Source organism: Podarcis tiliguerta (assembly GCF_965153285.1).
Source record: "Podarcis tiliguerta genome assembly, chromosome: 2".
Classification (NCBI taxonomy): Eukaryota; Metazoa; Chordata; class Lepidosauria; order Squamata; family Lacertidae; genus Podarcis; species Podarcis tiliguerta.
The window spans coordinates 44,596,642-44,610,201 of NC_139535.1; the positions used below are offsets into that span (position 1 = coordinate 44,596,642).

Genomic DNA, 13,560 nt, shown 5'->3' on the forward strand with positions numbered 1-13,560 from the left:
TGCTTGCTTGAGGAATAAATGAGATTTTTGCAGTAAACTCCATTTCTTTTCCATCCAGCAAGCTAATGCTGATATGCCAGTTTTTTTAATCAGCACGTATATATTTTAAAAGGCTTAATTAGACTACACAAAACACTTACACCTGAGTCCTTTTGGTTTAAATATTTTAATGTTTCATTTTAAAAATCATGGGGTGAATTTGTTTCAGTTTCATACCACGTCTTAGACCCTAACATAAATATGGAAATACATACATTTCTGATTGGGTGAAAGACAGACTAACCCAAGAGGTAAAAGTAAAAGTACAGTGGTGCCCCGCAAGACGAATGCCTCGCAAGACGGAAAACCCGCAAGACTAAAGGGTTTTTCGTCTGCAGAGGCGCTTCGCAAGACGAATTTCCCTATGGGCTTGCTTCGCAAGACGAAAAATGACGAAAAAATTTGAATTTTTTTTCCGCTCCAAAACCCCTTATTCTGAATCGCTAAGCTGCTAAAAGCATTTTAGCAGCAAAACCGCTAATCCCCCACACCTAAAAAAGCCGTTTTTAGCCCTTAAAGTGCCAATAGCGCTAATAGCGCTAATCTGCTAATGGGCTTGCTTCGCAAGACGAAAAAACCGCAAGACGAAAAGACTCCCGGAACGGATTCTTTTCGTCTTGCGAGGCACCACTGTATCAGTGCCAAGTGAGCTTTTGAAATGCTATCAGCTGAATATGCTTATATTGTAGTTAATGTGACATGAGATGACTTTTTTACATAGTACCTAAAGATTGGTACATGGCTTGGTGAGCCTACGTTTGCAGGAGCAGCTGCACAAATGATATATTCACAGTAGGAAAGGCATTTATTTACTGAATTTATATCCCAAATTTTTCTCCAATGAGCTCATGGTTCTCCCCCTCCTCAGTTAATCCCCACAGCAACCCTCTGAGGTAGGTTAGGCTGAGAGGCAGTGACTGGCCAACGGTCACCCAGTGAGCTTCATGTCCAAATGAAGATTTTAACCCTGGTCTCCCAGGTCCTAGCCCAACACGCTAACCACTACACCACACTGGCTCTTGTTATATGTTCTATGTTTTCTCCATTATGATATGCATTCTGTTTCAGATACAGAGATTAATACATGTCAATGAAATTGTAAAGTAGATTTCAGATGCAAGACAGCATAAAATGAGTGATTGTCTTAAACATTGCAACTTGAATATCTGGCCTAGGTGCCTAGTTCCATTCTGCAAACCTGTCTTACTGAAAAACTTGAAACAGAGGTAGCCTCTGTAAGGTTTAGTTCCTGAAAAGCTGTAGTCTTAAGCTGCAATGCAGTTTGGAAAAATTGTAGGTTATTCATGAAGCAGACATCTGAGATTATGCCAAATATGATGGCAGTGTGCACTGGGTTTAATTATTCCTATAAATGCCCCCTTCCTGTCAGCCATCTGTTATGCTTTGACTGAAAAGTAACACTCGCTAACAACTGATTTTATATGGTGCTCCAGAGATCTTCAAATTAGAGTGATTGACAGACATATGTTTAAATAGAATAATAGTTTCTTGATCTGGTGCTGGTTTTGCAGCTATGTCACTATTTTATGAAAAACTGTGGCATGCGTTATATCACACTTCTTCGAAAACTCTTTAGAAAATACTCTGCTGAATGAACACCTACATGTATGTGGATTCACAGTTGAACAATCATGGCTTTATTTCAGGTTGATGCTGGATTTTTTCATGAGAGCGATGTCAAAATTGTTGCAAAGTCAATACGTGACAGAGTAGCATTAATACAGTGGAGAAGAGAGAGGATTTGGCCTCTCCTGCAATCAGAAGAACAACGGGATCCGGAGAGTTTAGAAAAAATGAAGATTCCACAAGCACAACCAGTTCAGGTTATGTACCTTTCTCACACTGGTCATCACATCCTGTCAGAACCAGAAGAGCCTGAAGCTGACCAGCATCTTTCTCAGCAGAATCTTCCCACAAGCGTCACTTCACTTGCATGTAAGTTGCTTGGTTTTAGTATTCATAGAAGCCCAACTGAGAGTATATAACAAGGCACTGGTGGTGAATAATACATGTAAACAGTGCTTTTTTTCTGGGGGGACGCAAGGGGACCTAAACAAACCCCTAAACATTTTGTGAATCTTTGTACCTTTGTCCATTTACTATACAGTGTGGTACCTTGGGTTGCAAACACCTCGGGTTACAAACACTTCAGGTTACAGACTCTGCTAACCCAGAAGTAGTACCTCAGGTTAAGAATTTTACCTCAGGATGAGAACAGAAATCGTGCAGCGGCAGTGCAGCAGCAGCAGGAGGCCCCATTAGCTAAAGTGGTACCTCAGGTTAAGAACGGTTTCAGGTTAAAAACGGACCTCCAGAACAAATTAAGTACGTAACCAGAGGTACCACTGTATTTATTTTCCCCAATATAAAATGCTGATTTTCTTGAGTCAAAATAAGAGTACCACTAAACATTTTTTTAAAGAAAAAAGCACTGCATGTAAACTAATTAAAGTCTAATGCAGAATCATATAGGCACAGTTACCATGCCAGCAAATTTGTAGAGTGTGAAACAGGTAAATTATGCTGGAAAGATAGCAGGGAAAGAAAAACAACTGGGATGCATGGTTCCAAATGCTCCACGTATTTGTGATTAAAATAAATAAGTGATCTATAAAGAAACATTTTCTCAAGGGTCAGCAGATAGTTATCATGACCTGTATTTCTTGTTCAAATCTTCCTATGTTCATGGAGCTGTAGCCAAAACAGCACTACCCATGTACAAGACGGAGGTGCTGGCAGGCTTAAAGTAGCTCTGGGGCTTGCAGATGCTCAGAATATCTTCAGGAAAAAATATCTTAAAGTAGGGTGGGGGGAAAAACAACCATCCCCATAAGCTCACAATGGCATGGAATATTTGACTTGAAATATGGAAAAAAGGGACAACCAGTTGAGAAGAGAAATGGAAGGAAGTGGTGTTCTGCCAGGGGCCAGAGGTTCCCTTTGAATCTGGAACACAGTGAACATGAAAATGGGATGAGGGCTAAAGATTTCATTAAACAGTTCAAAGAAAGCTGCAAAGCATTGTCATTATCTGACATCCTTCTTGTTCCTGGGGATGTTAGTCAGACAAGACCCCTGCAGCTTGGTAGCACTCTCTGCATATCCTTGCGTAGAGCTTCAAGTAACAGAGGTGTTCTTGCGACTTACTTCCTGATGAGATTACATATTCCACACCTATTATTTTCATCCCAGGTGGTGTTTCCTGCTAGAGTGAAGCACTAACTAATATATGGCAAGCAGCCATCATAGATAGTTCTATTAATATTATTATTATTATTATTATTATTATTATTATTATTCCCCAACCTTTTCCCTGACAGGTCTCAAGGTGGCTTACAGATAAAATAAGAACAGCTAAAACACAGGGGAGAAAGCAATTAAACATTAATAGAATTAAAATGCTATATAGTAGCAGATAGTCCCTACAGCAGGAGTCATGTAGGACCCCTGCAAAAACTTATCTAGAAAATTACAATTCTGAAACTGTTCTGTCCAAGCACAATGGATTGGGTCAGGATTGAATATTCTTACCAGCACAATAGTATTCTGCTTCATTGCTGAAGCTTGTAGGCCACCGTATTCGAAGATGAGATGCAATATTTTTGACTACAGAAATAACTGAAATAATATCATAATGGACAACTATAATTTTATGTTTCAGTAAAACAGATCAAATTTCCTAATATGAGAACTAGACCTCAAATAACAATATACAGTTTAACTAAATTAGTTAAAACATCTAGCTATAAAATAATTATTCAATGAGAGCTGCTTACAAAACATAAATATGTTTAAAAATAAGAAGCCGTTTAATCCCACCACTTCCATTTTTTTATTTTTTTGGGTGTACTTTAAAGCACCAGTATCATATGCTATTTGGATGGTAGCATAGTGCTTTTGTGTCTAAAAGCCCTATAAATAATTTCCTTTACGCTGCCTGTGATACTCAAAGAAGGCAGAAATGAAGATAAATAATTTAGCATCTCTGTACGACATGATGAGCCATAAAAATCCAGACTTGGCTTCCTACTGCTACTTCAGCTCTGTATAGTTACACTCCCCCCCCCCCATTTGTGGTTACAAATAATTTCTGTAATAGATTAAAACATCTATGCTGTAAACATCTCTACATTATAAAATACATGGAGCCTTGATTATAAACAAATACATGAGCAAAACTTGAAGTGGCTTCTCCCACCCCACTAAAAGGAAGATTGATTGGACCACAATGAATTTTCATCAGCTAATGGTTCGATTTGGCCCAAACCTATAAGAGCTAGAACTGAAACCCCCAAAATCAGAAGAAATGTAACTTCCCAAATACTTTTATTAAGCCTGAGCTTTATCTTGATTTTGGCTCCAGTTAGGAATTGTGTGGCATATGTTCCTTTCCCTGCTTTGTAAAGAGAAACTATTTTAATAATATAGTACCCTATCAAACTTGGAGATGCTGGACTGCTGATATCAGCTATACAATAACATAGCATAGTGTTTAAACATTCCACACTCCAAAGACATATTTAAAGCACATCAGCTGAGAAGGGGGGGGGGGTGCTGTTGCCCGTTCCCTGCTCATCAGCTGATCAATCTGATCCCCAGTGCTGTGTCTGCTTTCATTCCCTCCCCCCTCTTTTTGCTGCCACTGCCAAGACCAGTAGGGCCTTGGGGCAGGGAAAAAAATTGCTTGGTTAGCTGGGATCAAATTGCTTTAGGGTTATGGTTAAATAAGCTAGTGTACTTGTTGTAAATGAAGAAACTAGGTCAGGAACCATTCGTATAAAGCAGGGTTGGGGAATTTCTTTGCCCACCATCTCCCCCAACTCTGCAGGCCAGCTTGGGCAAGTGACCTGTCAGTCACCTGATGTTCTTATGACATTAACAGGCAGATTCTCTTGCCCACTTGTCAAAGTCTCTTCCACAGTGCTTCCCAAGTACTTGACAGCCAGCTGGCTGTTGGGTGCTTGGGGACCGCAGTACTTGGGGCTTTGCCAGCCCTATACTTGGAAAAAGCATCAAGCACAGGGCTAGCAAAACTGCTTTCTGCAAGGATTGGCTATGTGGTTGAGCTCCTTGCAGGGAACTTGGTAGGGCAGCCAATCCAGCCATTTCTGCACAGCCCCACACATATTACCACATATGGTGTCAGGTGTGGGGCAGGTGTACATCGTTTGGGGTTGAAAGGTGGTGTGGGCCAAATTGGAACCTTACCAGATCTGACCCCTGGGTTGGAGGTTCTCCACCCCGATATAAATTAAACTGAACTCACTCTTTCACTAGAAAGTTCTCTGTTCTTTACCATGTATCATTGCAGAGCAAGTGGCACTTGAACTTGAATTCTTAAGTTTTTTTCTTCCAGCAATAAATAACAATAGAACAAAGCACTCTTTGTATTTCTATCACTCAGAAAGTAATGTACCCAAATTACTTCTGTTTTTTTTTTCTACTACATGTCCTTCAGCTTTACTAAAAGTATATATTAAAAAATTATTTTGCTGATGGGCATTAGTAAGCCGGAGTCTGCTCACACTTCTTTTGCATACAGCCCATATTCTATGCTTCTTTGCTGCCTTCTATGAGCAGAGAAAATATAACACAGAATCACCAACATCCATTCTCATTCAAAGCACTGAGCTGTATAGAAAAGAGATTGTAGTGTCAGCATGACCAGGACTTTGGACTGCACCAAGAAATATCTATTGAATACTCCACATTAACATTAACTTAAATGACATGCTATGGCTATGATGATTTCCTATAAAGTCAAAGCATAAAGGCTGATTTAAGGTTCAAAGCACGGGAGGAGTATGCAAGCAGGCTGCTGAACAGTTCCTTCCTTTCATCCATCCGTCCATCCCACTCCTACATTTAACATTTTCCCCTAATTCCACACCTACTTTAGAGGAAATTTACAATAACAAAATCCTAGCTCACTCGACTGCTTCAGTCCTGTATATATGGCCCCTTGGAATTTGTAATATCATCACTGAATAAAAGAGAATTAAAAATACAGGAGAAAAAAATATTCCAGCAAGGTGTTCAGCTAACTCATGTCACATTGAAATCATAATCAAATCCACTGTGCTATGGGTCTGTAATAGTGTCTGGTAGACATAAACGAGCAAAACATGCTAGCCTTGACATGAATTTTTCAGTATGGCTCTATCCAGATAAAGATGGCAATGAGAAAATTGGTAGAGAAAGTAACCCAACAGCCATTTAGTGTATAAGAACTAAAGTGAATTTGAGCCGCGGGCCAATTCTGAGACATGCTGTGCAAGCTGATAAATGCATTACAATTTTAGTAAAGGTAAAGGGACCCCTGACCATTAGGTCCAGTCTGGAGTTGCGGCGCTCATCTCGCTTTAGTGGCTGAGGGAGCGGGCGTACAGCTTCCGGGTCATGTGGTCAGCATGACTAAGCCGCTTCTGGTGAACCAGAGCAGCACACGGAAATGCCGTTTACCTTCCCGCCAGAGCGGTACCTATTTATCTACTTGTACTTTGACGTGTTTTCGAACTGCTAGGTTGGCAGGAGCTAGAACCGAGCAATGGGAGCTCACCCCATTGCGGGGATTCAAACCGCCGACCTTCTGATCGGCAAGTCCTAGGCTCTTTGGTTTAACCCACAGCGTCGCCCGCATCCCGCATTACAATTTTAGGAGAAGGTATATGGGCTACTGCACTAGCACACCATTGCACAGGCTGTGATATTACATAGGCATTGCATTGTTGCAGACTAGCTGGGACATCAGTGAGTTGGCGATCAGAACTAAGTTCCTTTGATTTTTAACACACCCTTTATTTCCCCCTAATCATCCTTCAGCTGATAGCACATTCGACAGTGGGCAGGGATCAACCGTGTATTCAGACACCCAGAGCAGCCAGCAAAGTGTCATCTACTCATCAATGCCTGATGCAATACCTCCTGCAATTCAGCGGGTTTATAGCCCACCTCTCAGCGAAAGCCAGACTTTGCCCCATGGTCTTCAGCAGCTGGGACCCTACCAGCAGCCTTCCGTTGTAAGTATAACGGTTTTCTTAAAATACTTTGTATTTATGGATCCCCACATATAACCTTTAAGAACAAATTCTTTTTCAGATTCTAGACTCTGAGTCCAGTTTCCCCACATAAATATATGAAGCTCACCCATATATATGAATTGGTGCCATAAAAACACATATGCTTATCTACTCAGTATGTATGTTTGCTTTAGCTGTGTACTCTAACAAACTAAGCAGGTGCAATACCAAATTCAACCCAAATTTGTTTATTAGTTTAACTGTAACCAAAGTAGAACCCCTAAACGTTATTGTTTTAAGCATTCTCTCATTTGTTGTGTTTTCTCGCTGTCTCTATAGCCACATATTATTGTTCCTTCATTTTCTCAAGAATCTTTCGGGTCAGATATTTCTTCCAGCTGTTCTAAAGGGCAGGCATCTGTTCAGTACCTGTGTAGCTCTTTCGTTGGACTGAATATTTCAGAGAGGCGAAGAAGCACTTCCGTTGTAGAAGCTCCTAAATCTAACAACCAGTACCTAGGAAGTCATTCACACTTGCTCTCATGCTCCTGTTTCAACAACCAGCAAAAATTAATGGAACTGTTACTGCAAGAAGAGCAGCGAGAAGCCGAACACGAACCTTCAGTCTTATTCAATGACAAAGCTGCCACGTGCCTTGTGTGCTCCTCCTCAGAGACCCCTGGGACACAGTGCTTCTGTACGCGACAGTATTTGCTACCTGCGTTGCACAGCAGTTCCTTCAGCTGCCGTCGCCATAGTGATTCAGTGGTGGCTTTGACACCAAATGCGATGCCTCTCACAGCAGAACTGCTGGGATCAAGCCTAAAGCCATTGCAGGAGAAGGAAAATGAAACCAGTGAATCACAGCTACCGGGATTGTGGAAGTCTTCAAATTCTGCCGAGTTTATGCTCATTAAACCAACCTGCCACGAGTGCTTGGCTCATCTGCTGCATTCTGGAGCAGATCTGAACAAAACTGAATTATTAATGCCTCTTAAATGTGCTATACACATTCCTTCCGTCCTCTGCAATAGTCTAAAAACCAGCTCTGCAGCTCAACCACATCACGAAACTAGTAAGCTTTATGGCAAAAGTTTAGACCTGCCTTTATTAAATGAATCTGTGCAGCATCTAATTAACCCACAAAATAGCTCTGCCTCAGTAAAAACAGCAGGCACGCCTATGAAAGCCCCATGTTCAGAATTTATTTCTGAACAAGCCAGCAAGGCAGAATGTACCCAGTGTTGCCACAAGCTTGGTCCAGATCAGACTTCAGTGATGCAGAATGACTACCTGACTCAAGGCCTGCCAAACATTGGGAGCAGCCTAGCTTGTAAAAAAGATGCCAGAGCTGTGGTAGGTGGAATGCCTCATTCCTTCCTCGCTTGACTTAGAAGACTGAGCAATTCCAAGAATGATACTGAATGCATCCTGTTTGACCTGGAATGACTTTCAATCAATTAGAAAAGTCATGCTTGCCCTACTTTTCCCTTTTCTCTCTCCAAAATGCCTGTAATTAACCTAAGGTGTACTTAGTTTGTATGGTCCCATGAATTCCATGACAGCATCGCTTTCTTAACCCGGGGGAGGGGAATAGCTTTGGTGATTGTACCAGCCTTCCTTTGTTGTTGCAACGGTTCCTCAGATAAATGTACTACCTTGCAAGTTTTATTCTTATCTTGCTGCTTTATTATATATAGCAAAAGGCCTGCAACTTTGTGCAATTGCAAAATTCAACAATGTAGCTGGGTGCCTCAGTGCCCACCCAACATTTGATTTTCAGTTGTGAAGTATGGATGTGACACTCCTGATAGCTTTAAAAAGTAAAATACTTTTAACTTGACATTTGTGAGAAACATTGGTTATTGCTTTTTTATCTAAATGGAAACTCTTAAAAAGTAAAATACTTTTTCATAAAGATGCACTTTGCTTAATTTTAGTCATCACAACAATTATTTATATTTGATCAGTTTTGTTTCATTTTTTTTCTTCAACACCGTTTACATCAGAGTAAGACTTCAAGTAGATGACATTATGTTTTAATGAGGTCTCTTTGACATATAACATATTCCTATTAATCACTTACAAAGAAAAGTGCCAGAAGTCATCCTTTGTAATGTGGCTTTTAACTCATCAAGTTTTCATTCAGCATCCAGCCACATACATTCTGATGTTTTGTAGAGGGTTCCTGCATTTCTGTAAAAAAATAACAATGCTATTTAATTTTTTTTAACAAGACATTATTTGTTTTTGGCTAGCCATTTTTATTTCTGAAAAAAGCTGCTCTTTATCGACTCGTAGACTACCTAGTGCTAACATGGATGGTTTTTTTCATTCATAAAAATATAAAGCAACTCACATATGTAGTAACTTCTCCCTTTCCTAATGTGTTACAGCATGCTTTTAGTTGCAAATCCCCTCCTCCCCCAAAGTTTATCAGCTGTTTTTAATCACTTGCCTGCCTTTCATGAAAATGTAAAGTGTGCTTTATGTGTTTCAATTCTCTTTTCTTTAAAGTCATTTTTGTATATGCATTTTTCATGGTTGCATAAGCTGTTCAGGTAGTGGCGTCTAGTGAATAAACAAGACTTCTCTAAGGCATTAGTGCCCAACCGCTGAAGTTACAGTCGGGGTAGGAAATATGCTGTGGGCAGGCATCAGCTTATGGGGCTATTCATTTATTACTTTTCAGTGCCCTGGAGAGAATGAATGGAATGATTTCCCCTCACCACAACCAGTCCACGCTCTGCCATACATTTTGGAAATAGTGAAAATGGTCTCAGAAAGGGTTGAGTCTTTGACACCTCTCCTTTTAAAAACTAAACATTGTTCTGCAATCTGACTGGTGCATGGATGCCCTAGTGTGCCTGCTCTCTGCTTTATCACCACCTCCCCCGCCCTCCCATAACATCTTAGAGTCCAACTAGATGGGATGCTCCAGCATTTCCTTTAAAAAACAAAAATCACCACCCACAAAAGGAAGATGGTTGAAAAGTAGGCTGTATGTTTAGACCTCATGTAGGGGGAAAATATTAGCTTCTGCAGGGAGGGGAAATTTGGCATACGTGAAGTTAATATCCCTTACCCCTGTAACTGGTCCTGCTCAAATTGCATACACACACACATACTCCTTGCTTGCTTTTGTTGGTTTAAGGAAGGCTGTGTACACACTCCCATTTATAGTGCATCCACTTCTGGTTTGAGAAGCAGTTAGCCACAACCCATATCTATCCTGTCATTTATTCTGAAACACTGTGTTCTGATGCATTTCAACCCCAAAACCAGTCTGAATTGAAAATAAGTACGAGCCTTTCTGTGTTTTAAGCCAGTAATATGTAAACACTCAAAAGGTCAGGCGATCTAATGGCAAATCTCCTATCCCCCATCTGGTTTGACTCATTCTGACAATCCCAAGAAATAAATGGTCACTACTGCACTGTAAATACATTATTTACCTTCATGTGGAACTGCTAGGAACTGTTGGTGGTGACTTGGAGATTCAGTGCAGGTCAGCATGCCTCAGTTTCCTCTCCACTCTCTTTCCCCCTACCCTTCAATCCCCCTACCATTTCTCAGTACCATAATCATGCTTCCAGGGTTTTCCCACACCTGTCATCTGAGTCATAGGGAAAAGGGAAGTATAAGCATCACGCAATATGCTTGGGTTTTACAACCTTGCTTTTATTGCTAGTTGCTTTAGTGTGAATATTTGTTTGTTTGAATGTTCATATTTTAATATACTTCTCTTGTGAGCCATAATGGGCTGAAAGGCAGATTGCATCAGTTGTAAAATAAATAAATAAGGTCTCATCCCACTCTTGCCTTGTCTCACAGGCATAAGATAATTGCCTCCGTTTAGTGCTAATTGCTCGAGTAGCAAGTTTGCATGCCTTGGTGGAAACAGTGGACACCATGACACCAGCCAGCTTGGGCATTGTTAAGGCAGAGAACAGTGTAAATGAAGGCTGTAAAAAACAGAAAGCCATCTGTGACTTTCTGCTCCAATGCTCATACTTATTAAGGATTTTTTTTTTTTAGAAAAAGAGAAAGAAAGAAATCTCCTTGCCCACTTAGAAGGGAAGCACGGAGGTCTCCAGTAAACATTTACTGCACCTGCAGGTTATGTTCTTAGCATGTATGCATACATCGTTGTTGTTTCTTGTGGACACATTTTGAGTATACTGTATTCGAGGTATTCATAGGATCACAGCACTGGAATTGAGGTTCCAGCAGCTTCGTTCCATCCTTTCAGCCATAACTCCTGTGCCGTCTTTTCTGTATTTTCTACCAAGTATGGATTACAAAACTTGGGTGTTGAGTTTTGTCGTCGCTGCTTACCATAGGAAAAGGTCCACTCAGTTTATGGGCCTCACTTCTTGAACAGCTACGAGGTTGCCTTTAAGGAGTGATTCACAACACAGCTTGGCTGTCCTGACAGCCAATAATTTTTGCAGGTTGTAGTTTCCTAAAGTAGTTTCCCCCCCTTTCTTCCCTTCAGCCTGGACTTCCAGTGGTTCAGGCTCCACCTGCTGTTGTCTCTCAGCGACCACAACATTATCAAGAACCAGCAATCCCATTCCCTCTCGTCCATCCCACCTCCGTTGCCCCTGTCCAGATGAGACAATCACAGCCTGTTTTAGCCAGCCAGCAGGTAAGTAGTTAGTTGTTGTTTTGCTTTTAAGTGAAGATGCTGAATAAACCTAGGCTGTTTTATTACCCTTTATATCAAGCCTGCTTGTGCATTATTACAAGTGTGGTGTAATCTTCAAATGCAGTGCTCAAATTCTAAAATGAGTTATTATAATTATGCTGCATCCATTTAATATGCAAGAAAGACAGGGAGCGCTGAATTTTTAAGCCTCCATCCCTACCTGCGGTCCTTTCCACAGCTCATCTCCTCAATTTTCTTCCATGACCAGGAGGAGAGGATACATTTCATTCTTTGGAGATGGAAAATAAGGTTTTCATCCATCATAACTTTGGGTGACCTACCTAGTACTGACCCAGATAGCACCTCTGCAGTTTCCATGTTGCTTCATTTCTCACAAAAACGGGGAGGTAGTTGGTGATTTTCTGTGGGGGATGTGGAATCTGAACATGCTGCTCCTCTGGTGCAGTCCTGGGACACAATGCACAATGGAATGATGCTATATCACTATGGCATGATTCAACCAGTCTGCAGGTGGTAGGCGATGGCTTTTCCTAGACTACATGGCTTTCCCCCCTCAACTTTTCTCTTAACAGTGTTAATTTATTATTTTCTTAGCACTTTAGCTGGTACAGAGAGGGGGGTAGAATGTTGCTGTTGTTGTTGTTGTTGTTGTTGGCACCTATGTTGAGGTATCAGGTGGTGCCTATGACAAATAAAGTTATCCCCCATGGCCAGAGCACTTTGGGAACTTACGGTGTTGTCAGGGGTTCAGGAGCAGAGGCACAGGAGAGGGAGGAAATGGAGAGCGAAGGGGAGGAGTCCGAAGGAAATGTCAGCGATGACAGCAATCCGAGGTCGCTGAGTCTGTCCAGTGAATCAGAGGATTCACAAAAAGGGGCTCCCATGGTCAGGGCAAGGGGAGTACCCAGGGGGGCACTTCAGGGAGAAGGGGCCAGAGGGGACTCAGAGAGCAGCAGCTGGAAATCTGGACCAGCGTCCACACCAGAGGGAAGTAGGGGGGAGGAGTCCCAGGCATCGGGATCAGGCGGCGCACTACCAGCGGGAGAACATGAGGCAGGATTGACCACGCCTCCGTCAGGGAGCGAGGAAACGGTTAAGAGGAAAGTTAAACGCGCGCGCGCGCCAAGTTCAAATGTACAGGAAGGCGGCCCAGTTGGCAGCCCGGGTAGGGAGCCAAGTCCTAAAGCCCGCCGAAGAGAGCGGGAGGAGTCAGGAGGGTCAACGTCTGCGTCAGAGGAGTCCAGGAGGGAGGAGACCCCGGGGGGCAGCAGGACCCAGAGGAGAAAGGAGAGAAGGGAGAGGTGGAGTAAGATTAGAGTCTTAAACTGGTGTACAGGGGGCGGAGACTCAGACGGAGCTGCGCCGGTCTAGACTCCAGACGTAGAGCTGGGACGCTGAGGTTTGGAAATGGAAACTATTCTTCAATAAAGACTTTGATACTTTACTACTGGCAAGCGTTGGTCCTTTGTGAGCTGGGACCAAGAGCCAGCTCTGACAGGTGTATTCCCTTTTTCTCTCTACCAGCAGTCCATCCCACCTCCAGCTCCTCTACAGCATGTTCTAGCCAACCAGCCCATTTGCCCAGTGCAGCAACCTGCACCTCACCTATTGCCCCAGTATCAAACTCCCAGTTCTCAGGTGGCAGCTAGCAATGCATCTCTCACACCTCTGCAGATTCCCCCTGTGCAGCAACTTCCAACAGTCCCACCTGGCCAGGTAAGCTGAACTTCAAATTCAATAAGCATTATTTATTTTGTTATAAGTAATTAATTTTGGTAGAACTTCACAGCTAATAGTTTGTATGGCAGG

The 13,560-nt window shown here is 42.0% G+C and overlaps 1 protein-coding gene across 9 annotated transcripts in view; it reads left to right on the plus strand.

Annotated features, from left to right (window-relative positions):
* WNK2 (WNK lysine deficient protein kinase 2) overlaps positions 1 to 13,560 on the plus strand; it is a 116,320-nt gene that overhangs the window by 45,472 nt on the left and 57,288 nt on the right. For all 9 annotated transcript variants that reach the window (XR_014506316.1, XM_083420219.1, XM_083420220.1 and 6 more), the window contains 4 exons: positions 1,707 to 1,995; positions 6,883 to 7,079; positions 11,578 to 11,730; positions 13,276 to 13,467. Coding sequence is in view for 8 of the 9 variants with exons in the window: in XM_083420219.1 (XP_083276345.1) it covers positions 1,707 to 1,995; positions 6,883 to 7,079; positions 11,578 to 11,730; positions 13,276 to 13,467 (831 nt within the window). In the remaining variant the exon portion in view is untranslated. The remainder of the gene's footprint in view (positions 1 to 1,706; positions 1,996 to 6,882; positions 7,080 to 11,577; positions 11,731 to 13,275; positions 13,468 to 13,560) is intronic.